This window comes from Melospiza georgiana, chromosome 3, assembly GCF_028018845.1.
Source record: "Melospiza georgiana isolate bMelGeo1 chromosome 3, bMelGeo1.pri, whole genome shotgun sequence".
Classification (NCBI taxonomy): Eukaryota; Metazoa; Chordata; class Aves; order Passeriformes; family Passerellidae; genus Melospiza; species Melospiza georgiana.
This window is the reverse complement of record NC_080432.1, coordinates 65,456,330-65,481,788: the sequence shown is the minus strand read 5'-3', so window position 1 is coordinate 65,481,788 and position 25,459 is coordinate 65,456,330. Positions and strand designations below refer to the sequence as shown.

Genomic DNA, 25,459 nt, shown 5'->3' with positions numbered 1-25,459 from the left:
TATAATATGATAGCAAAATCAAACCTCAAGGTAATTCAGGTATCCCCAAAGCTGAGGCTGAAAAAAGCATCACACTTAAAGTAGTCACAAAATTGCATGTTTGGGTTAGAAAATGTCTTTCAAAACAAATTTTTGACGGGAAATGTTGTTTGGGTATAGCTGAAATTTTGTTATTTTAAAAAATTTTCCATGCTTATAAACAATCTAAAAGTTCCATCAGGCTACTTCAGTATGGCTGCACTGGTGGCATTCTGCCTTCTCCCAGCAGTTCTCCAGAACAACGTAGCCTTGGAAGAATTTAGTTTTCAAGCACCTGACACAACAGTTCTGGGCTGTGGGTTTAGCTTCTGGCTCTCACAACAGTTTTTCCTTCTGTCAACCTAACCAGTTTAGAGTGCAACCATGAAGTACCTGTATGAAGATGCACTTCATGTTTACACTAACTCAGAGGAAATTATTTTGTGACTTGCAGATTTAAAATGTACAAAATAATGGAGAAAATCCCATCATACAAAAACCATACAAAAACAACAAAAACCAACCAACTAAAGGAAAAAAAAACCAGAAAAAGACTACCATTACAATTTTTTTGCCTCCATTAATAATATAAAGAGTAAATACAATCCTTAAATGTGTGGAAAATGGCTGTGCAGACTGCTGGGTGTCTATAGAAATGATGTGTTTGGGTTTGTCAGATGTGAGACCTTGGAAAGCCCTACCTGTGCTGCATTTATGAGTAGGTAAAATATATTTTTGGTAAGCTCTATCATTCTATCCAAGTAAGAGAGAAACAGAGGATGGCTTATTTCAGGCTGCATAAGAAAAAAAAAAAAAGGAATAATTAATGCAAACTGACAGTCAGGTAAACTAAAGTGCAGAGTTTGTTGCGTGCAATTCCCCTCACGTGGGAGATGTTTTTAGCATGCAACAAGAATAATGGACTGGGAGAGCTTTAAAATTAGTTTAAGGCAAAGGAACTGCATGCAGACATAAAGTGGCATCAACAAGTGACAAACTCACATCTGTCTGTAACAGCACCAGAAGCAGCTGAAGCATTACAGCTGGTGCTTAGGTCAACCACACGTAAACAGTTTACCATATATAGCTCACCACATGTAAACAGTTTACCATATATAACTCATTTTCTCTGTCAGGCATTACTCCCAAAATAAACAACAGTGCTTCATTGAAAGTAGGTGGTGACCATCTTACTTTGCATTTGTGCTGATTTGCTAGGGATGATCAAAATGACCTGCGAGGGGACACCAGACCCATGGATTCATGTAGGTCACAATGTAAGGATAATTCAGGTGCCATCCATTAAAAGAGGGTATGGGAACAGGGGTAATAAGAGATATTGGTGCCTGGAAGATTGTAGATCATCTCCTGAGATGACACTTTCAAGGGTCTTAACCTGATCACCTTCTCCAAAAGGAGATATAAGATCTCTCCTTGTATGGAAAACCATGATACAAGATGAGGAATAAAAAACTCTTTTTAATAGAGCAGTGGAAAGCATAACAAGCTGAAGCTGGACAAGTTAGAAATTTGGAAAAGAATTAGCAGTGACAGTGAATAATGACAGGAGCAAGCTGCTAAGGAAAATAGAAGATTGCTATCTTTTCAGATCATGACCAAATGCCTTTCTGGAAGACAAACTTCAGCCAAATGAAAATTACTGGGCTCACTACAGGTGCAAGTGAAATGTTATGGCTTGTGCTAAGCAGGAGGTCAGACAAAAACGCCTAATATTCTTTCCAGACCTTACACGCTGTAGATGTCTGAGTTTGTCTGTACGTATTTTGTTGGTAGGTGAGGACTCACTCTCTTGAGTCTGGATGAAACCTTGCCAGCAATGAATTAGGAGTGTGTAGCTGTGGTTAGCATAATGCACAACCAACCTTATAACTCGCTCCTGACTGGGTATCAGCAAGCTCACAACACAGAATCAAGCTGCATCTGTCCACAAAATACCATCCAGACACACCTACCCCTACGTTTGCAAGTTGACAAGCCAGCCAACCTGGTGCATTTTTACAGATCAGGAGACAGGAGGCATGCCTGTGCCATGCCCTGGATCGTGGTGCAAGGATTTCTGAGATAGCACCAGGGTGTTCATGCTGGAGCCAGCAGCAGTACAGCCATCTCAGCACCAAAAAAGCCTGGCCAAGGAGAAGGCTAACCTGGATGCAGTGCCCTCAAGCCCAAGAGCTGTACCACATGGGGACAGGCCAGGCCCAGCAAACCCCAGTGACTACCCTGCTGTAGAGGGCAGGTGGGCATTAGGTCCTCTTGCTGCATGTGGTACTCAGAGGCAAATTGTGTCATGGATTCTCTTCTTCTGGAGCAAGAGTGGCTCATTGGTCATAACTGGACTTTAAGTGCTCTCAAAGGACAACCTGCATTCCCTTCCATCAAACTCTCAGCACCTGCTTGGTGACCTGTCTCTTTTTCTCAGTGTAAAATGAATGAAAGCAACTCCAAATGCAAAACAAATGATATAGTCACACTGTTTTCTATGCTTAACATCTAAAGAGTAGAAAAATGAACAAGGTGCTAAGAATATGCACTGGACATGCAAAGATGCCAAATAAAATGATAATGATGATAATATCATTGCCACCACGTAGTTTGTCTTTATAGAAAATACAGTGAGCAACACATTGAAAAATCCTGGTTTCTCAGCACAGAGCTCTACACTGACGAGTAAAACACAGCTTGAAGGAACAAGACAGAACATGGTCCTGAGTGAAAAATGTTGTCCTAAAGGACTTATGCCACAGGATTGAATGCCATGAAGAAGTATTGAAGTAAAAGGGCAAACCAAAAGTGAAATTCAGATGTTTACTCTGCCCACCTCTTTAGGGTATCAGATACTCAATTTACATGATTAGTTGATAATCTCAGGTTTTATTTATAAAAAAGGATTTCCAGTCCTTCATGGTGTGAAGAAGAGCTTCAAACTGAGACTGTAAGGGTTAACCTATCAAGATAAAATTCACAAACTTGCACATTTCTGGGCTTCTGCTATTTTTAATCCTGACCATTTAGACTCTAATATTTGCAAGCTTACATCTCAAAACCACTGACACCTGGTGAAGAGCCCCAAAATAATGATACCAGTGCAGGATGCTCAGGATTAATCTCTATATTTCATGGAGGTATGTAAAGAAATGCTCAAGGAGGACTGGTGCATGAGCAGTACAAGCACATATGATGCATTCCACAGGATAGCTCCTGAAAGCATCCTGAGTCACTGGTTTTGTGGGAGGATAGTTCCTTGAAAGAATAATGTCCATCTGGAGGGGCAGAGTAATTGGAAAGAGGCACTGGGGATAGGATTTAAACAGTATCACAGCTACTGGATATCAACTATAAAACATGGTAAACATTTCAAAAACACTTAATAATTGCAAACCAGAAATTTTTGGCATTATAATAGTATCCTTAAGGTTGAGTTTTTCTGTAATCATAGAACCTTAAAAGTTGAAAACTTGAAAAAGTTGTGTAGCAGTATGATTTCCACAAACACATCACTTCAGTTGCTGTACTAGGAACAAAAACAGGATGGGTATTAGACATTGGAAACACTCCATCTGCGTTTACCACAAGGGTAGTTTTTCCCATGGATCATAACAAGGGCAGACGGGCATTCCCTCGAGGCAAACAGAGATGTTTTCAGAACATTGTGCAACAGGAATACTCCCTGACAACGTGTCTATAATATTATGTTCTAAATACATCTTTCTGTACGGCACCTTAGGCTGTTTGGTGGTGGACATATTTTTCTGCCCATTCATTTTCCCTGAACTTGTGTAGAGACCAGCTGAGATAAACAGCCTTTTAAAAGCAGGACATCTCATTTAAGCACAAAGAGTTCCTTACAAGTCAATAGGTCCATAAAATTTTCTGAAAAACTATCTGTGTATCATCATTACCCAGTTTCTCAATCAGCAAGGTGGAAAAGGTTATGATGAAAGAAATGTACTTAGTCACAGAGTATCTTGTGAGCAGACAGATTCCAACCCACTCCTTGTCCCAGCATCCAGTTTCCTTACAGAGCCTCTATGTGGCCACAGTTTGATAAAGACGTGAAAAGTGAGACAGTGTCAAATGTCATCCAAGGCTTCCCTGTGGACAGACTTGCAAAAGAAAGGAAAGAGGATTCTGTGCTCATTTCAGTCCTACGGGACTTCACTCAACACACAGCTCATCTAAATGCCACCCCAGGAGGCATTCCCCAAGCACTAACAACAGGCAAACATCGATCCCTGCCTCAGGAGTGTGCTAGAGAGCTCAGCCTGGCTCTCCCTGGGTAGCTCACCAGCTCCTTGGCACCTCTATTAGCACAGCAGGTTTGGTAAATGCCCTGCCATGAAGACAGCAAGTGGAAGAAGATTGTTGATTCTCACAGTCTGAGCAGCTAGCTTCCCTTTGCATCTCCATGAATTCCAGCTGCAGTAGCCCTCCTCACTGAGGATAAGTTTTTCTGTGCTGCTGATGGTCCTTTCCATTTCACATCTGGAGATTGTTAACTGTATCCCACGGGGTCTGAGTTTTAGCAGTAAAAACACTCCAACAAATTCTAGTAAAACTGATTTATTTACATTAACTGGACATTGGATACCCAGATAATACTATATAGAATCATAGAATATCCTGAGTTGGAAGGAACCCATGGAGAACTATATTTACCTTCCTTTTCACATTGACATTTCACCTTGACCTGTTCTTTGAAATCAATACTAGGGAAACCTCGCGTTTTAGTGGTTGAAAGTTCAGAACTGAAGAGGTCAGAAGCTGAAAATAATTTAAGCATGACATCTCCTCTGTTCAGGAGAGCTTAAGTACATATGAGGGGCGGAAGTCCCAGCTAAAACTCAAACTTGATGCTGTGAGGCTGTGACTTCCCCTGAGCTTATAGCAAACTCTCTTTCTGCAAAGTCATAATTTTCTGCCATGGAGAGAATTATATTAGCAGACACTGAGCACACTGCATCTTTTACCCTCTTGCAGTGTTTTATCCTTCATTCTTCGAAGGACAAAACACTGCAAGAGGGTAAAAGATACATATATATATACATTATGCAGCTACATAAAAGAAGAGATAAATAAAGTGGGGGACGTGCTGACTAGAGCTGTAAAAATGGTTTTAAGTTGCTAACATGGAAGAAAAATTACCTATGTGTTGGATATAAAATTTACTACCTTTCCAGAAGGTTATGAATTTGATATCAAAGACTTATTTGGTGCAAGCACATTTCTGCACAAATATCTTTGTTTAACATTTGAGCCACTCCTTGGTAAAGGCCAGAAGGCTAAGTTAAATGTTCTTCAAAAGCAAACTACCACAAGTAACTAAAGAAATAAAAATATTATATTTATTTTAAAATCACCACTAACAGGGAGAACCAATTGAATAGCTGCAGAATGGTTTCCACTCCATTTAAATAGGAAAAACCCTCTTGCATTAGGTCACCAATGTGCCTAAGCTTCATGGCAGAGAAACAATCATTAGAACTGAGAATGTGAGAATGAAGATGATGGTTTGCATCAAATACTTGTTCTGTTATTTTCCTTTCTCAGTTTAACTTAGTTTTGAGCCCATCACTGCAAATGTACCAGCTATCAGAGCTTCTTGATGTCCTCAGTGCTACATAAATGTATTGCATGAGGTGGCAGAAGACATAACACACCCCAGGGCCACTGCCTGAGGCTTGCTGCTGCTGCTGCTGCTATGGTTGTGGAGCATACTCTCACTCAGACTCTGCCAGGGAGCATGTATCACTTCGGGATTCATGTCATGGATAAAGATGGTGTAGTGCAGGATGCAGAACGGCTGTGCTTGGCTGCGTTGTATCTAATTTATGGATAGGTGAATGAAGGCATGAAGTGTTAAGAGAATGCTGCAGACCACACAAGGCTGCAGCTGTTCTGTGATGCAACAAACTTAAACAATATCTTTGCTCCAAGGAAGGACTGACTCCTGGGGAAAGCATTTATTGCCCAGAATTCATCATCAGGAAAATGAAAGAGAACAGGTTTTATTTGTACTGTAAATCATGTACAGGACCAGAATACATCACTGCAGTCAGAAGAAGATTGAATTCTGGTGTGATATCTGACAAAGAGGCAATTCTGTTTTTGTAACTGAGACAAGTTGTATCTTTGAGGATAAGGGAACCAATTAGCATTTTTGAAGATCCTTGTCATTCTCACTTCAGGAGGAAAAGGTATTGAAATCATAAGATAATGCAGAGGGTCCAGTACTGTAAGAAACTAGCTTTGAGGAATTTGAAGGCACCACAATTGAGCCTTCTGCCTTGTAGGCCAGTGCAGGAAAGCTGATGCAAGAGCTCTGACAGGGAGTGAATGCCTGCCAAATTCCCACTAATTGGTAATAAGGATAGTTGAAGAAACTGGTCTCTGAAAGGAAAAATAAAGCTTGAAACCTCAGACCAACTTATTCAGGAGCAAAACTACTGCTAAAGAGAGTAGTAGATCCACGTGTGTGGATAGATATAGGCTAATGCCTATAAATAGCTCCAAGCTGGCAGTGCTATGGCAGGAACAGAAGCCAGACTGTGGTAACAGCCGGCTTCACTATAGAAATTTTCATCTTAATGCCAACTTCCTTCTTCCTGTAGGAGATGCATTAAAAACAGGCCTGGGTAGCATTTAAATACTTTATCAGGCTTTTATCAAGGTTTCATATGGTTACATGAGCAATTTTAAAATTTCATTCTAGAAATTCAGTTCAATCTCTATGCAACACTTACAAAATCCTAGGTTTCACTGTTTACATGAAAATGCCAAGTAATATGACCCTGAAATACAACTTTTACATTTAGTCTAATAAGTGTTCTCTACAAAAGTAGTAATAGTGGTAAGAACCTCATACAGAAATTCTTTAGATGAATTTGCCAGATTAAAGAAGCAAATATCCTTTATTCCTTTTGCTGCTGTTAATTTAAACCGATAGGCGATTTTAATCCTCCAGAATTAATGTTACACCTCTCAATTAGGAAAAGAATATACAAGCCTAAATAAACTGTCTTTCATACTCTTGTAAAGTTTAATTCATTTGTTTGCAAAGTGATCTGAGATATCTGGAAAATTAAGTATTATTTTCTTTTCCTAGCAAAGGTTAGAATACGGTTGGGAATTCTGCGGCAGTAATACACACAAGACTAGTTTCCATGAACGTAAGAGAAACACTAGATTCTCAAGCATATTTCATCTGCATGGAGTGCACTGAGTTATACTTACAAAAGTAAGAGAGAAGAGGAAAATCACAGTGCTTTTCTACCCTTCTGAGGTTGCTGGGGTTCACATTTCTTGCAAGAGTGAATGAGAATAGTCATGCTATTCTAACTTGTACTGACAGGAACTGGCAGGTCTGTGTCACCAGTGAAGGGACCAAGCAGGGGCTAGTTCTTTTAAAATGCTGTGCAGTTAAAACATTATCAAAGAATTTTCAATGCCAAGGAATTTTACATATTACTATTTATATTTTGAAATTGCAGTCACAGAATGTTCAGACTTGCCCTGCTCTGCTTGGCAATGTATAGGTGGGATCTTCCATGAAAAAGTCAACTCGATAAAATACACTTTCAGGTTCGCCACAGAATTTTCTTCCTGACGCTGTAAAACTTACCAAGAGGCTGTACAGTATTATATTACATGGTAATGGTATTTCCAGAAAAAAAAGAATTGCACATGAATAAGGCAATGAAAGTATGCAGGTAACCATGGCTACTGTTGTGAACTAAATAACATTTTTTATACAGCTGTGAATATTTGTATTACTGCCAGCTAAGCTGTAGAGTTCAGATTTGAGACAGAACTGGTAAACACTGAATTCTTGCCTGAAGAAAGGTACTTCCCAAAGTTGATCCAGGCCTCTACATCGTGCTGCTACTCATTGTGGTGTAGCTTTGTCTACTAAGCACACACCTTATTACACCAGTCAAAATTATCTAAATACAAGGAGTTCCTCATGGCCACTTAGACTTCACTGTCAGTGACCCACTTTTGCAAAAGCTATTTTCTGTCTTTTGGGTATTTTTATTTCCTCTTACCCACAATCACAACTATTGAAAAAACTTCTGAAATAGCTTTGACTCCATAAATGAATTTCATACTTTTGAAAGATCTTTAAAAAATTTGCAACTTCTCAGCTTTTCTTGATCTTGGTTAGTGGTAACACCCACCCATCCCCTTTTGCCCCTTGTTGCCCACTTTGGTCCCAACAGCATTCATGGACAACAAAAGAAAAAAACATTTCCAAAATGACAGGGCAAGGGCATATGAAAGGGAGCTCCTCTCCCTTGACATATTTTCAGTTTCCAAGTTCATCCTTCTTAAATCATCCTTCTGTTTACATATCAGTGTCTCTCTTCTCAAATCAATCATCAGAATGAATGGAAACCTAGGGGATTTTCCTCCTTACAGAGAAAAGGTACGCCCAAAATCAAATTATTTGGAATAAGTTGTCAATAGTTACTATACTAAAAGAAAACATAAACACAAAAGCAGTTGGTGAGGTGAACCTGTACTTCCAGTGATATAAACAAAATGAAAATAATGAAACGCCTATTGTAACTAAGTGAAGCAGGACTTAGAGCAACATCTCCCTATTCAAAAATTGAGTCACTTCTTCCTTCCAATAGAGACTAAGTTTGAAACCCAAGTGAATGCTCATTCATAGACTATGAATTTGTTGTCTTAGCCTGGTTTGTAGATAGTGAATAATTTCTTAACAGAAGTACTGACTAATGAAGCAAATGCAGATTCACTTTGCAGTTCAATCTTTAATAACCTGCCTGTGCCTTCAGGCAAACCACAAATTCCATGTTTTTGTTTCTCCTCTGTAACGCAGGGAAAATACTAACTCTCTTCCGCTGCTCTTTACCTGTCCACTCATTTAGGCTGAGATAAATTTAAGGACTAAACATCTTTTGTTTGTATCAAAACAGATCAGCTTAGATAGAATTATAGATATTCTTTACGATTGTATTATCTACCAACATAATTATTATTATAATAGCTGAATGGCAATATATATCAAGTATTTCTCTCTATGTATGGTGTGTGTGTGTGCATATATACACCTACATACACACAAACACTATACATACACTATATACATACATGCATGATAAATATATTACTAAAGATTTACTGTATATAATAATCCCACCAAACTCATGTAATGGAGAATAAAACTATGGGAGGCTCAGTAGCACAGTGTTCAGACAACTGGGAGATCTAAAGGCCCACAAACTCTGGCGACAGTAGAGGCACCAAGTGTGCAAAGCGGGGCATTCTTTTGGTGTCTGCATGCACAAAGAATGCTGGAAAAAGAGAACTGTTCTGTAAAAACATTGGCCACAAGAAACCAAATGAAGCTACACTTCTGCATGTTGGTCTAAAATAAACTATGCATGCCATTTTCAATACACACTGGGTACTTCAAACTTCTATCTCAATCTTTTTCTCAGTGAAGTACAGTACACACAATTATCACCTCCACATTCTATGGCTCTCTCCAGCTGACTACTATTAGCACCTCTTTATTTCAGCATTTGGTTTCCTCTGCTTTGTTTTCTGTCTTCTTCTCCTTAACAACCTATAAGGCTATCACTTTTTCTCTTTTAGATTCTGACACTTGATTTTCTTTCTCCTTCAAACTCCCTCTTCTTTTCCATCTTTCATTCCTCTGCTTCAGGAGCAGAGACCAAAATACCATCCACCTTATTCTCTGATCTAAGAATATGTATATTCATCTCCTAACATGATTTGCAGCTGTATGAATTTTTAAAAAACTTGCAGCCAAAAAAAATTTGTTTGTTAATGGAGACATCAGTAAATCTGTGTGTTACTAAAAAGACACTTTTAACGGATGTTTCCTTAATAGAAAATTATATAATTTCCCATTCCTTTATTTTAAAAACTGCCTTAAAATATGAAGTTTAGTAGACTGATGTGCATATTTCCTCTTTCTCATAAATAGTTCACCAAAAAAAAACTACATTGCATATTGCATTTGTAAAAGAAGCCACAAAAATGTGCATTACAGTGACTCAGCAAGTTGGAACCCTGTATACTGGCTTTATAGAAAGCTGGTAAAGCTCAAAGTAACAGAATAAAAAGCTAAAAGCCCCAAGAAGCATATAAAATTTCTTCCTGTTGGAAATAAAGTGAAAGATGTGATTTGACTGTCACAGCCATTTTTATAAAGAATTTCCTTTCTAAGTATATTTGACCTTCTACAGCATGCCTTACATCAGCCTAGAATTTTTATGATATACCAGGAGCACTAAATTTGTACATAACCATGGGTAATGTTATTATTTGTAGTAGAGGCCACTTGTGCTGTGCAGCAGAATGGATGAACTCTCTTAGTTGCATTTGCATCCATGAACCTCAGAGGAATCTGCAGCAGGCAATTCCTCTCTTCACTGCAGCTGAATGAATGGGATGCTGAGGCACGTGAATGGGAAATCCCTCCGAGGTCCCAGCAAGCCCCAGCATGGTGAGGAGCAGAGGGCAGGCACAGGCACCCTGGTCTGGCACGGCAGCCCAGCCCCGCCTGGGACACCTCACAGCCAGAATCAGAGGCACAGTACCATAAACCCTCTGACAGACAGCAGTGTTTTTCCAGCTACCATCACAAAGCTCCACAAAACACAGGCACTAGCTTATGAAGACATAAAAAATGCTTTTGATCAAACACTACTTATTTTCCCTCAGATTGTTTAGTAAAACAGATCTAGGAATAAAAATAGAAATATAAAAATGGGGTTTAAAAGCAGCACTTCAAACATGCAGCATTCCTTGTTTTGAAGAGAAAGCAAGCTGTGAAGAGCTGAAGGGTATCAGTTAATAATGCAATGGAGATGAAAGAGCAAATCACGTTTGGTCTGCCTTTTGGTCCGCCACTTGTCCGCCTTTTGCCACTTTGAGACACTTCACACCATCTGCTATTTCTCCATGAGAAGAGTTGTTTCCTGCTCAGATAACTGTGGTGTCAAAGGGAAGGCAAGGGTCACCTTAGTCAGACTTGTGGTCTCTGGCAGAAACAAGACACCTCTGAAAGGTTATAGCTTTTCCTGAGTAGGGCACCAGGATGGAACTTCGGTGTGTTATGTAAAGATCCAAAGGTAGAAGAGACAGTTGTAGAACTGCATGACTAATGGCAATGGCTTACACATCTGTCAAAAACATTCTCTGTGCTACCTCCAGTCACTAAAAATGTACACTGTTTTTACTTCTTTGTATCTATGTGGGAAATTTTAAAATATGAGGTTGAACATAACAGTTTTAAAACTTAGTCTTCCAAGAGCAGAGGTCCCAAGGTTGTCCCCAAATTCTTGATTTCTGCCTATCAGCATGTATAAAACATTACTGCTGTGGCACTATTTCAGCATATTAATCATCTGAATATGAAATGACTTCTGCAGAAATGCTGTCTGTTTCCAAATACAAAGACACGTAGAAGATAGCATTTAACAAAGAAAAAGCTACTTCTAAAAAGTGGTAATTTTTTACAAAAACAATGTCAAAATATTTCCTTGTATTAGTTTTCCTGAAGCAATAATGTTCTCTGGATACAGGGAGAAGCAGTATTTTTTATTCCATCAACTTCAAGGGCTGGAAAAAGCATATAAGCTTTTGGGCTCAGATTCCCTTCCCCAGGTCTGCTGATTCTTCTGGTATTGTGTCCATGTGAAATAACCCACTTTCCAACAATGATAAATAGGTAAAAATCTGGTCACTGAGCTAATACATATGCCTTCAATTGAAGGAAAAGCTGTCTGCCAAGCTTCAATCAAGTAGATCATAGGTCTGTGGAAAAAAGAATCTGAAAGGATGCAATTCAGTTGCTATAGTGGCACATTAAACAAATAAATGAGATACCATGGAATGCTGCAAAATATTTGTGGTCTGATTAAGTCATATTTGCCACATGTGTGAACACTAACAGCACAGTTTAGTAAAGTGGGTACAATATAGTACAGTCCCACTTTTACTCTATGCAAAGTCTAATTCTTACCTGGGTGCTAACGGTAACCAGCATGCCCAAGGGTATATAACATTGCATTTTACTGTAATAATAGGGCAAAACCTAGTCCCTTAAATACACAAAGGTATACAATAAATGCCTATTAAACTATTATACCTTCAAAGAGATATTTGCACCCTTCCTCATGTTTGTGAGACCTGCTAAGGAGACAAAGCTCCTCATCGTGATAGCCTCCAGGATGCTCATGTATGGAGTGTTTATTAGAGTACCTAACTTGTAGATGGCAGCTGACTTATTAAATCTTCATCAATATAACCCATCCTCCTCCAATACATTAATTTTTTCCATTGAAATGTTCTTTTTTCTTGATAAAAGACTTTGGATATACTCATTATTAATAATAACAATCTATCCCATAATGTTTGACCCTACTATCTGCCTATGCTCTCTGGAAAAAAACTCAGGGAAGAAACCAGAAACCTATTCTGTTAAAAGATAAAACAAGTGTTTGATTCAGCAGAGAGAAGAAAGAACATACATTTTTTATTGAAAAATCATACTACTTATTAATGCATTTTGCACTGATTTTAAAGTTGAACATTTATTCACATTTATAACCTGTAAATATATATCTGATAAATGGTGCAGTAGCACCCGAAAATGTACCATCTTAGGTGTTACAGAAGAGCTCTGCACAGCTCCAGCAGCATCTATGGAAAGCAATGTAAGCTGCGCAAAAAGTGAATGTTAAAACAAAACCAGCATTCCTAATATTGTCAGAACTGTGTGACTGTCCCAAATGCATGTCCATCCCACATCACTGCTGGTGTAACAACAAACCTAACAGTCCAGGGCCAAACTCTGCTTCTAGGAAACGTAGCTCAGTACTTCACACTCAGAGAAAGGCTACGACTCCCTTCATGTGTCCTTTAGGGGTTTTTCTTTGGTTATTTGCTTTGTTTGCTAGTAATCACTCTAACAAACATTTGCATGAGCAACTTCAGCTGAAAATCTGGCTTAAAGCTTTCATTATCAGTATTATTACTATCAGCATAATTACTACTTCCAGAGTTACATCTAGTTCTGGATGTTAAAGGAGGGCAGTTTGAAATTCAGACAGAACACCTCCTTACCCCTGGTATTTCAAATATGTGACCTTCCAGCTCACCTGCAACCCTCAGCAAAGTGCATCTGTTTTAATGTGCAATGCATTTCACACTTCACAGCTGATATGGAAAAAAAAGGGTCTTTTCCAAACAAAGGACTCTAGTTTTGAGAGTCATACAGATTATCAAGATTACGTACAGCCTTGCCAGATAAAAATCTAGACAGATGCAAGGACATCAATGTCATTCTACAGATATCACACAGGAAGTTTTATATGAACACAGGCTTCATACTCTTGTGTGGCTGCAGATGGTTTTAATCTTAAATTTTTCCAAGGTTTTGAAGCTCCTGCTACGTCACTGAGCAAATATGACTTTACCTGATCTGTAAACCTACATCCAACAGCAACAGAAACAATGCTCCTCCTCAGAGCAGCACCCATAAGCCACTTCCTTGCTCTCGATTCCTCAAACTAATACATCTCAGGGAAGTCTACCCAGTGAAGAGATGAAAGAAAACATACTCTTCATTTAATATCTTACTGTTTATTTCCTTGCTTCTCTCTTCCTCCTCCCCCTTGAAGTCCTCTTTACCATTTTGAGTCTCTTCCAGCTTGTCTACATTATTCTGTGGCTCCTTTTTTATTCACTTGCCTCATCTGTTATTTTTCCTTGTTTTTTTTCCCCCTAGGTAGGAGTTGGAACAGCATAAGCTGACTACTTAATTCATCTCTTTCCTCCTGCCTGTCTTTTCCTCTCATTCAACCATCTTTCCCTAACCTCCCTTTTTGTGCTCTCTCACTGGCTCTATCCCCTTCTCGCTTCCTTCGGTTATAACTCCGCGACTTGGTGTTGACACTGGATGCTCTCATGCTCTCTGCTAGCAGACCGAGTTACGTGATCTTGTCAACAGAAGGTGGTTAAACTTCTTGAAAGAGATTTCATCTGGGGATTTCAGCTCTCAGGCCTTTCATTTTCAATGTTCACACCCAGAATAGGGTTTGCAGGTTTTACTTTCATTAAGTGCTCGAAGATGTTTTAAAAAAGGTTGCTTGTTACTAAGGTTTTGGGACGTTTATATCAGGAGGAGCCTCTGTGTGGATTTTCTCCAGATTAGTGGAAATAGCAAACAATCAGAAAAATTCAGCATCTGTGTCCAGTTAAAAAGCTGTCTTCACCTTACCCTGATGAGTGTTATCTGGCAGATATGTAACATGGTTAAGGCCAGCTTCCCACTTCACAAAAACTGCTGTGCTGTTACTGTGTTAGGTAAAGGGGATTTCCTAATGCCCCCAGAGGATGCCATTTAGACAACTAGGACTTCTTCACCCTAGCAGCCTCTCTCAATTTTCAGGTGCTATACTATCACAGGTTTTGACATACCACCAATTTCCAAGACCTTCATATAAGTAAGAGAAAATAAAAGAAAATCTTTTAAGCTGGTGCTGTTTTTCTCCCCAGAGCAGGGAGATAATTGATACCACTGTAGTTACGCTCCAGTGGTGGAACTGGCAGATAATGAGGAGAGATAACAGACGGAGCCACATAACTGCAGCACAAACATTCAAAAAGTGTACAAATTCAACAACATTATTTTCATGGGTTTTGCAAATATCCTAAGTCCCCAGGCAACCAGCTTCAATTGCTATTCTCTCCATCAGATGTTTAAATAATAGCCGTCTAGGAGTGGTTAGTCTGTTGGAAATTAAATTTAAAATTTTCCCTGATTTTTATCAGAAAACCTTGCAACTTATGTAGAAAGTGGGAACGCCTTCCTGGAGCACTGAAAATTTTATTCACACCTAACATATGAAAATATTGTAAATAAATTAAGAAAAGCACTTGAGTTGTATTAACCCTGAAACACATTTATTTGATTTAGAGAATAAAACCCAGAAAAATGTAAATATCTTCTAGGCAGAAGCATGAAGCATTACGAAGGTGCACTACATTTCACAAGCAGAGCCCATCCATGGGATGTGCCATGTTAGGAAAGCATCCCCAGGAACTAAAGTGCACTGTTTCAAATTAACAATTGCTGAAAAGGATTTTTAGGTCTACATGGAGAGAAACACCCTGATGAAAAACAGAGTGACCACTGTGTATCAGAGTGACCACTGTGTATCACCTGACCAGTGACTAATGGAGAGATGGGTTTGTCAAATAACTCACCACTTTTGGATGTTCCAATCTTTATGTTCAGGTCACTATGGATTTTGATTTTTGCATGCCTTTTCTATTGTTCTTGGTAAATCATCAAGGAAAAGAGATTTACACCAGAAAAACAACTTTCATAAAATCACAGAATGATTTGGATTGGAAGGGACCTTAAAGATCACCTAGTTCCAACCACGCTGCCAAAGGGAGGGACCCCTTCCATTAGATAGATTGGTCAGAGTCCCATCCAACCGGGCCTTGAACACTTCAAGGGACAAGACATTCACAGCTTCTCTGGACAACCTGTTCCAGTGCTTCACAACCCTCATAGGAAAGATTTTTTTCCTGATGTCTAATTAACTAACTTGCCCTCTTTTAGTTTGAAGCCATTGTCCTGTCACTACACAACCTTGTCCTGTCACTATAAATCCTTGTAAAAAGTCCCTCCAGCTGTCTTGAAGAACCACTTCAGGTACCGAAAGATTGGCATAAAGTCACCCTAGAACCATCACTTCTCCAGGCCGAACAATGTCAATTCTCTCATCCTTTCCTCATAGAAGAGGTGTTACAATGCTCTAATCACCTTTGTGGCCCTCCTCCAGACTCATTCCAACAGGATTATGTCCTTCCCACCATTAAAACAGACACACAAGCCATGGCTACCAGGACAAGGCTACTAGGACAAGGCTACTAGGACAAACAATTGGAGAGGTTGTTGGTGTGACTTTGTACCATTCTCCAGTGGGCTCAACTTTTCAGCTGACTAGTCAGCAGTAAGAAAAGAGAGACAACTTGTGAAATTGAGATTCATCTCTTGGACAGGCTTCTTCCTCTTCCTTCTTCTCTCCTTCCTCCAACTACTATTTGTCCCAGTTTTTGTGCATTCTCTTGAATACCAGAACAGAGGGTAAGTCTTTCTAGAAATGCCTTTGTTTCCCATTTCCCGAAAGCAGCTTAAAAAATAACAGAGTACAAAACTGGAAGAGCTTATATAGACTGCAGTGGCACAGAACTCAGACAATAATAATTTTTCCAACTCCACAGATGCAGAGCATATTTCTCTTCCTCCCTTCCTGACCTCTCCTCTAGGGTCTTCATATGAAGACATTACTTTGTTTCTGACCTCCAGAGCATTTCAGCTCCTCAGTAAGTAAAAATTTATCTCTGTATTTTGCTTTCCTTCCCACAAACAAAAGATGATTCACATTTTTAAAACAAATGTGAGACAATGTCTGCAAAAACCAAAGAAGGACTCTTGCTGAAATGGTATGCTAACTTGGACAGATACTGCAGGCAGTCCTGCCATGTAACCTGGCTCAAAATCAGCAATGCTCAAGCATAAATTAATTCAGTCTACATATCTGTTTATGTGGGCATTGGTTAGAATACGGGCAACCTCTAGTTTTACAGCCTGTGCTAATATTGAAGAGAATATAATTTCTGAAAAAATTATCCATGCATCAACCTGGCCAGTCCCAGCACAAAAAGTTGCAAGGAATGAGCTGATAAAAATCCTACTACCATGACACATCTGTTTTACACACTAAAGATTAGTCTTCAATTAAAATTCCTCATACTGCTAAAGATCAGATAGCCAGCCATCAGAAAGAGTATTTCCCGTGGAAAACATGCATTTGGAATTATGAGCTGATATGGTTCCAAACTGCAGGACAGTCTCCAGAAAACAAATGACATCTTTGATGAAAGAGTTCAGCAATTTGGCAACTGAAATTGTAGCCCACGAAGATGAATTCATCTGCATAACTAATAAATCCAGGAAGTGCACTTGACAGTTCAGAAACAGATCAAGGCTGAGAGACAGCTCTATTCTCCAACAACTCTCTTTAGACAGGTCTGTGGACAGAAGCTTAGCTTCAGCTACTCAAATGTGCTCCTTCAGATAATAAACAGAAATTAAATCCTTGTGTTGGTCAAATCAGCAGCAACCCTGCTATGGATTTCCATGGTCATTTTTCAAGTCATAGTGATACCATTGGTTATGGATTAATGAACTGACTGAGATGATGCAACACATCAGTTTTATGGCACAGTACAACTCTGTCAGTGATACCTTTCACAAGTGTATGAATCTGCACATATGAGGTACTGTCTGGTACCATAAGGCATCACTTTATACACAGATTGTCCCAAATACAGGAATTATGTTTGTAACTAATGTGTGTGTATATATCAAATATAGATACAAATATAAATAAATGTATGTAGTAATAGAAAGATGTTCTTGAAACTATATGGAATTTTATGCTGAATAGGTTCTGCATTGCAATAAGCCTCTCCTCTTTTTCTATGAAAATTTATAAAAAATATTAAAATTGAATCGGTAATGGGACTACATATTTCCAAGGTTCATTTCCTTCATGTTTCCCATTTCTACAAAGGAAGTTTTTCTATAATTCTGATTTTTTTTAATGTTGAAAAAGTGTTGCTATGAAGGACTGGTATCTCTGAGTATTAACAAGACATTACAGCGTGTTCAAGAAAATAGGGGTTTAGATATGGACAGTGTTGTAACTGCAAAAAAGGGATGGGAAAGAGGAAAAGAAAAAGGAGAAGGAGAACTAATTACTATAAGCTTAAAAAGCAGCAGGCTCTTCAGCCCAATCACTTCTTCCTGGGCTAAGGCACTGAATTGGATGAGCTTTTCAAACAACTTCTTCACAGAGACTTCAAGATAGTGACCTAAGAACGCTTCTAAAGCATGAATACTCTCAAATATTTTAATACATGCCCATATTACTAATGGAAATATGATTGCTGTTTTAACACCCAGATTTCATGTCTTTTCACTCCTTTTCTATGCATGGTTTTGCAGGTTGATGTTGACACTTGAGCAAGTTGTTACACCTGATCATAATACAGTAGAAGGCTTTTTAATTGTGCAATTTTTTTTTGGGGGGGGGGCTAAAGAAATATTTTGGGGAAATTGCTGTGAAAAAATTCTGGATAGAGTGTTCACAGGTTAAGTAATGTTTGACCTCATATCCTTAGGAGCTGTACCAGATACTTTGTGGGAAGATTACACGAAAGTGGGATTAATCAGCAACATGACAGAAGCTAAACAACCCACCTCTCACTGACAGATGAGAGTCTCTTGTGTGAGTTTTGTTGTGCAAGGTTGGGCTCCAGCATGGCCACCCTTGCTTTCAGAATAGTTATCATTCCATGAGCACAGCTGCTGTCAAAATGTGCAGGAATACATGAGAATAAATGTTTATTTCAGTATAAAGCAATAGCCAGGGATTCTGACCTTTTAAAATTATTCCCAGAGGTCCTACCCTTTCACCAAGTGGGCCTCTATCATATTCTCTAAAATCTGACGTCAAAATTTTAACTACTACTGAGTAGGGTGCAAGCATTCTCAAGGTTGTTTAATAACCCTTTCATACTATGATGAGCAATGGATCAGAATTAATTAGCATGAAAGCTGGTGAGGATAAAATGATGGATAAAACATCAGAAAGAATGCACTAAATGTGGTGAAAAGCCCCACAGCCATAAACTTCCCTTGTGATCTAACTGAAGAACACTTGGATAAATAGAGACTGACACAGAAACCAATTCCTTTACAAAAGTCTTTCAAAAATGCTTTCTACAATATTTCAAGTTAAAAAAAAAAAGTCTAAAATAGTTGGACACAATACATTTCTGCAAACTCTATGATGTCCAAAAACCTCAAACAGAAGACCTCTTCACATATTTCACTAAGTATACATTTCTACAAAGCAACATGAGCTTGAGTTGCCTTTTAGTTAGCACACAAAGAAGACTTCCTGAATACCTACAGCCTTTTGCTGCCAACTGCTTCACAATGTACATTCATGAAAAATGTTATGAGTTAGACACTTCCAGTATATGGAATGTCTTCCTGAAAGAAATGTCATCAGAACTGGGACTGATCTGTTGTGGGGAAAAAAATCAAGATGAGCATGGTTTAGCACTGTTTGCAAGTTTTCAGTTTGTAACTTCAGAGCTCAAGGGAGTACAGCCTGAACAAACACAGCAGGAGTCATCAGACTCTTTCCTCAGCTCCAGATACACATAGTATCACGCTGTTCCTTTCAAAACATCATAAAACAGTACAGTATCTAGCAGAAGCTGATGCTCCTTTTGTCGGTAGCAACTCTCATAATGCTCCTTTGATACAAAATCTGGGGAACAAATAAACAGCAGTGTCACCTGCCCCACTCCACAACGAACCCATTTATCAAGCACAGCAATGGTGGGCAAATCTTGATCTGCCGTGGTGATAAAGTTCACACACCTGGAAGGATGAACTCTGCTGTTGTCTAGTGATGAACAGCAGTGCCAAATGGTTTGCCACATCTTGATGAGGAAATCAAATAATGAAACATTTTGCACAGATGCAACTAGAGAAGCAAACATGACACTTTTCAGCTCCAAATGCTGCATCAACAGTGCAAAGTACCTGATGGCAAATTGTGGCCTTAACTTTCCCTTGGCATTTAAATATATAGTTGAGAGAAAGGATGTCTGACTTCACATAGCAGAGAGGGATTAAAAGGTCAGTTTTCTTCTCAAGGAACTACCTTTATGAATACCAATGCATCAACTTTAAAGCTTTGCATTGATACATATAATTCCACATTATTAAAAATATTCAGATACAGGTTCTGCTTTGTAAGTTTGGTGTGCTCGAGTTATTTTTCTTAAAACACCCAAGTCCAAAAAATAGAGATTTTTTGAAAAAGCATTTTAACTAAAAGTTCTCATCATGAATTATTCTTTGGTAGACTGGTAAAGAAACATTCAATTAAGTGTTTCTGTCATTTTAGAACAAGATCTGTCAAAATCAGAACCTCTGTTTAATGAACAGTCTCTTCCTCATGACCACAGCGACATTTCTCTGGGAAAGTTACCTTACACAGGAAAGAGTTGACCCCCATAAGCCTGGGATACACGACATGTAAGTTCAAATCTCCAGTTTCAACCTAATAAGGACTCAAATACAACTCCAGAAGACAGGGAAGGAAAGATGTTACTGTTTCTTGTAAAACACATTCCTTAATCAGTTCTGAGGGAATTAGCACCATGAGTATGCAGAATCATGCACAGAGAAATCAGTGTCTTTCTTACACTTTTGTTTATGCAAGGAAGTGTTTACATTACTTTACTCACCATTCCGTGATTTAGCCATGCTGGTATAAAATTATCAAGGAGCTTTGGGTAAACCAGTTCCCTGTCATAGATATAGATGCTCCAAAACATCGTCACAACAAACTAAGGAGAAAAAAAAAGACAAGACATTTTTAAATATATGCTTCTGAAAAATAAGTTGCATTCTTTAGATAGCAAAATGGGTCACTTAGCAAAGGATTTAGAGATAGACATGGGCATTATTGTTCTTTGACCAAATACTGTTATAATCAACAGTTTGAATCTGGATTACTCTTTGCATTCACTGAAGTTTTAACTTTTCTTCTTTTTTTCTTTCCTTAACTTTTAGCCAGGAAAAAAAAAATCTCATTTTTTGACTAACATGCCTGTGGCCAAATTACAAGTGAATATTAGACTTTAGTAGCAGATGTGGCACATAAATAATGCTTCTCCACTAACAGGATAGAAAACAAATGGAAAATCAGCTAAAATATCACTTGGAATTCATACAACATATCAATATGAAACATTCACTCCTGAACAGAAGCCTGTAAATTCATATTTGCACTTTTCTGTGTCAGCCATCAAGTCAGCTTTAAAAAAAAACAAACCAAAGAACTTTTGATGACTCTGCACACAATTCACACACAATTCTCGGTAGACTGGGATCCACAGAGAAGAGGTCTAGTATCCTGCTCATTTGTCAATATGAAATTTGGTTTGGTTCTTCTCAGAGGCTATTTACTAGGGGCCCAGAAAACAACCATTATTTCCTGTAGACTGAGACCAGGACAAATGGATCAGATAAAGTTTACAGTAGGCTAAATTTTTGCCGAAGTGTTCACATATTCTTTCAAGTTATCCTGATGTCTGAAAGGCAAAGACAATACAAACCCACAAAAATGTACAGAAATAATAGTTTTAGCTTACCTTAGCTGTGGCAGGTAAGTATTTTTCTAATTAAAACACCACTGCTTTCTTACCTTGGATTTGAGTCATAGTTTTCTAGTAATAAAAAAGGCTTATTGTTCATAGCAGTAAAACCTAATACCTGGGCAAGGAGCTTTTCAATGACCATTTACAGGGGCTCTCTAAACAGAAATGCTAAATCCAAGTTCAAAGATTGAGAGCCAAAAGATAGAACTTTCACTGAGATAGAAGGGAAGTATTCAGTTATGTCCAAACTGATGTGGCTCATGATCTTACAGATAATTTATAGGATCAGTGAAATAAATATGGGGTGAGCATAGAACATCCTGCAAATCAACAGCGTGTATAATAGTGTAGGCATAAGTTATTTCATTAGCTTCTGACTTTAGAAAGTTAAAACTGAGGTTTGCAGTTAATCAATGGCACCTTGTTCCAACCACAGACACGCAGACTTCGGCCAGCCAGTTATGTGAATGACCTGAACCAGTACACTGCTCCCTCAGTGTGCATACAGTACACAGTTTCTTGGTTTCCAGCACAGTTGTCCATCTGTTACGACAGCTATCAGTGCCTGCTCAGAATAAGCTTGGACTATTTGACTAGTGCACAGAGGCCAGGAAAAAAAAATAGGTTATGATGGACAGCCTGAAAAGTACGGCAAGTGTAAAGCACCCCACAAGAAATCTCTCTTCTGGGTCAGTCCTGGCACTGGCACAGCGCTGCTCTTTACGCACCTGCTGACACGTAAGTGCCAAGATATGAATAGCTGAACAGCAGGAAAATGGAAGCAAAGTATCCTCTTCTCTATAGGCTTCCTAGAAGTCATGTATTATCACAGTGGGTCTCTGAGAACCTGCTAAGATCAACTGGGGCATAAAAACATCTTCTCAGGCATATGAAGACCAAGATTGATAATGTTTTTTCCCCAAGGAAGTCTCAAAACAAGAAAAATCCACCAGGATCAGACTGAACTTTATTACACTGACTAGAACAGAGGTAGCATGTTTTGACCTATGATTTTTGTGTAGAGCAGAATAAAACAATAGACTTTGTCAAGGAGGTAAAGAAAAGAAAAGAGGGGACATGCCATCTGTCCCTTAACCAAAGTCAGCCAATGGATGGAACAGGATCAGCCTAGCTGGTTGCAACCATCTGGAGCTACAGACGGCAAATGCTGCTTAGCAAAGCACTATCACAAGGCAGACATAAGGTAAAGGAAGTGTGCAAAACCAAACGTGTCACAGAACTAACCTGTCCCAGAGAATGACCTGGTATGAGACTTAACACAACATCCTGGGGAAGATCCCTTCCAGTGTCTGAACAGTTCACCTTACTCTTTACAATTAGTTCATTTGGATAAAATGAACTATAAAAATTAACTATTCTAATAAAAGGAATTATAATGAGGGCTTGTGACATAGTTACTTTGGCTGCTTCTGAATTTGTTTACTTTGATTAATGAGCAACTGTTGGTCTGGTACTTTAAGTCCCCTCTACTATGCTTACACTTTGCCACTGGCAGACTTTTTATTTGGGCTGGGCTCTGCTAAGATCCCAGGCCATCATGTAGCGCTAGACCATGACACAACTGAGCTGCTTCTTTACACTGCCTCTTGTGCAGTCCTGGACCTGCAGGATGAGTTTCTTATGCTTTTTTAATACACAAGGCAGCACACAGGAGAAATGAGACAACATAGGAGGTTAAACAACAAACTTTCATTCGCAAACATTAGAAAGTAAGGGTACTTGGCAAATTTTAAAGTAACATTCATTCAAAATCAAGCATTTCACAAGGCATTGGCTTAGCGAACTCCAAACCATACAACTCTTAAGTTACCCAGATTTTGAGAAGAAGAAATGGGGGGAGGACGAGAGAAATATTAAAAATCATTGCTTGAATTCCAGTGTGATTTCAGCTACTGTGAAGTCTTAGCAGTGGGCTGTGACCACATGTGCCTATGCAACTGCTTTTATCTGCCCTGGTCTCTCAGGGCATTCCTCCTTTGGTGGGACTTTTGCTGTCCCAGTGGTTAATAACCATTCTGGGGCTGCACTAGAGGCATCAGGGCAGTGGGGGTGGAGCAGTGCAACAGTCCACCTTTGCAGGACATGCCCTGCCCCTGTCCCTTTGGTTAAGTACACTACCCCGAGGCTCAAAACAGTGACTGAGACCAGAACAATGGGAAACAGGATCTTCTTCTTCCATGATGGCAGTAGTGGGATTCTAACCTAGCAGAGAGAGGGAGAAAAAAAAGGAGAGGAAAAAGAGGAAAGTGTACAAGAAATCATACAGAGGACAATTGCTACTTCAATAATTAAAAATAGAAGTCCAGTCAGTATAGGGATTCCAGACTATGCAAGCCTTCATCCCTCACTGTGTCAGTTCCAGAGATGGCAAGAAAGATGCAAATCAGGATCTGGGGGGAAGAGTTCATGAAACCAGTCTTTTGGCTGCAGTGATTGGAAGAGTTCAGCAGACTGGTTGGCAATTTACTTTACTTTTGCTTGTGCTGCTTAAAATATCATTTTCCTATAGGTGAGGTTCAGCATTTCACATATTTCTTGCCCATTTAGTAACAATTTATTGAGGATTAGACAATTTTATAAAATAACTTTTGATATTTGCTGGACTTCTAAGTTGAGCTCCTAAATGGCCTAATGAGTCCAATTTAAGATTCTCTATTGCAATGTAATTGCACACCTCACCAAAAAATAGAAAACTTAAGGATAAGTCAAATTTTCAACAAGTAGGCAGCCTTACATTTTGGAGATGATAATTTCACAAGTCCAGGTGTCATTGTAACCCAAACACATTTCCTGTATTACCACCCTTATCCCTTCCACCAATGTGGTGTCGGGGGGGTCCCCAGAGTCCATATTACAGTCAATTATCTTATTACAATGCTAGAGATCCAAATGCCAGGATAAGGGGGAATATCAGGGTGCGCCATGGGAAAGTTACATCAAGTGAAAGTTCTTAGTCTGGTTGCTTCAGGGGAGTTAAAGGTATAACAAACATTCAAACCATTTCTATCTATTTGGCATATTTTTCTAGACAAGGTCTTGGGTTCAAACCAAATACCTTCCTAACTTACTAAACCCTTCACTGGTTTCCAAATCCAAAATCCTTTCTTCTGACATCTTGGCCACTTAGGACTTCTTTGCTTACAGCTGGAGAAAACTTTCCAGCTGCTGCCTCAGTTTCTGTCAACCCCCTTCTCTGTACGATCACGCTTCAAGCATCGCTTTCCACCACCACATGTGGTTCCTCTGGCATCAAAGTACACTTCTTTCTCAGTTCAAAGTAATTCTATACCTTGTTCTGAGGAGGTAGGAAGGAGTATACAAATCTGATTTCATAATCATATGAAATCCTGTCTGAGCTTCCAAGCTAAATTCAGGAAGGAATCTTTTCCACCTGCTGTGGCAACCAGAGAGAAGACACAAACAGCCCAAAACAATGCTTGTGACATTTATACACATACTGCAAAACTATTAAGGCAAAACAGATAAGAATATAAATATCACAAAACATATTAAGATAAAAACATGTACAAACAGTCACTGCAGCAAAGAACTGTGTAAATCTTCAGTCCTGTTGCCGCTTCATCTTCTCACAGCTACATCTTTGCATGGAATGCTTGTAGAAGGAGAGACAAAAGAAAACACAGTCCTACTTGGACCAGTTTTAAAAAGCAGGAATTATCCATCTGCTGTTAATTTTGTGGTTCTCTGCCATGGGCATCTTTGGTTACCTATGCATGCATGTTCAGGGGGGTCTTTAGGACCAGCAGGACTTCCTTGATAGCTGGGAGGCCTTCCAGTACTGGCTGACCAGGAAAATGTATGGGGTTCTGGAGATCATCAGTCCTTTTGTTTCTGGAAGGCATGGCAGGTGTTGTGAGAAAAAATGCTGTAAGTCATATACATCCACTTACTCTCCATGGGTCACAGTGTCCCACAGCTGATCAGGCACCTTTGGATCCTGAGGTCTCAAAAACCATTTTAGGAGATCATCTGTCCTTTCTACTATCCCACTGGCTTGTGGATGTGGTGTAGGGGGTATGGAACACTCACAGTATCCCTTCAGTTTTTGCCCGAT

At 39.1% G+C, this 25,459-nt stretch overlaps 1 protein-coding gene across 1 annotated transcript in view; it reads right to left on the bottom strand.

The window, feature by feature from the left end:
- AIG1 (androgen induced 1) overlaps positions 1-25,459 on the bottom strand; it is a 123,954-nt gene that overhangs the window by 55,000 nt on the left and 43,495 nt on the right. Inside the window, exon 3 of the mRNA XM_058020100.1 lies at positions 20,449-20,550. Within this exon, the coding sequence (XP_057876083.1) occupies positions 20,449-20,550 (102 nt within the window). The remainder of the gene's footprint in view (positions 1-20,448; positions 20,551-25,459) is intronic.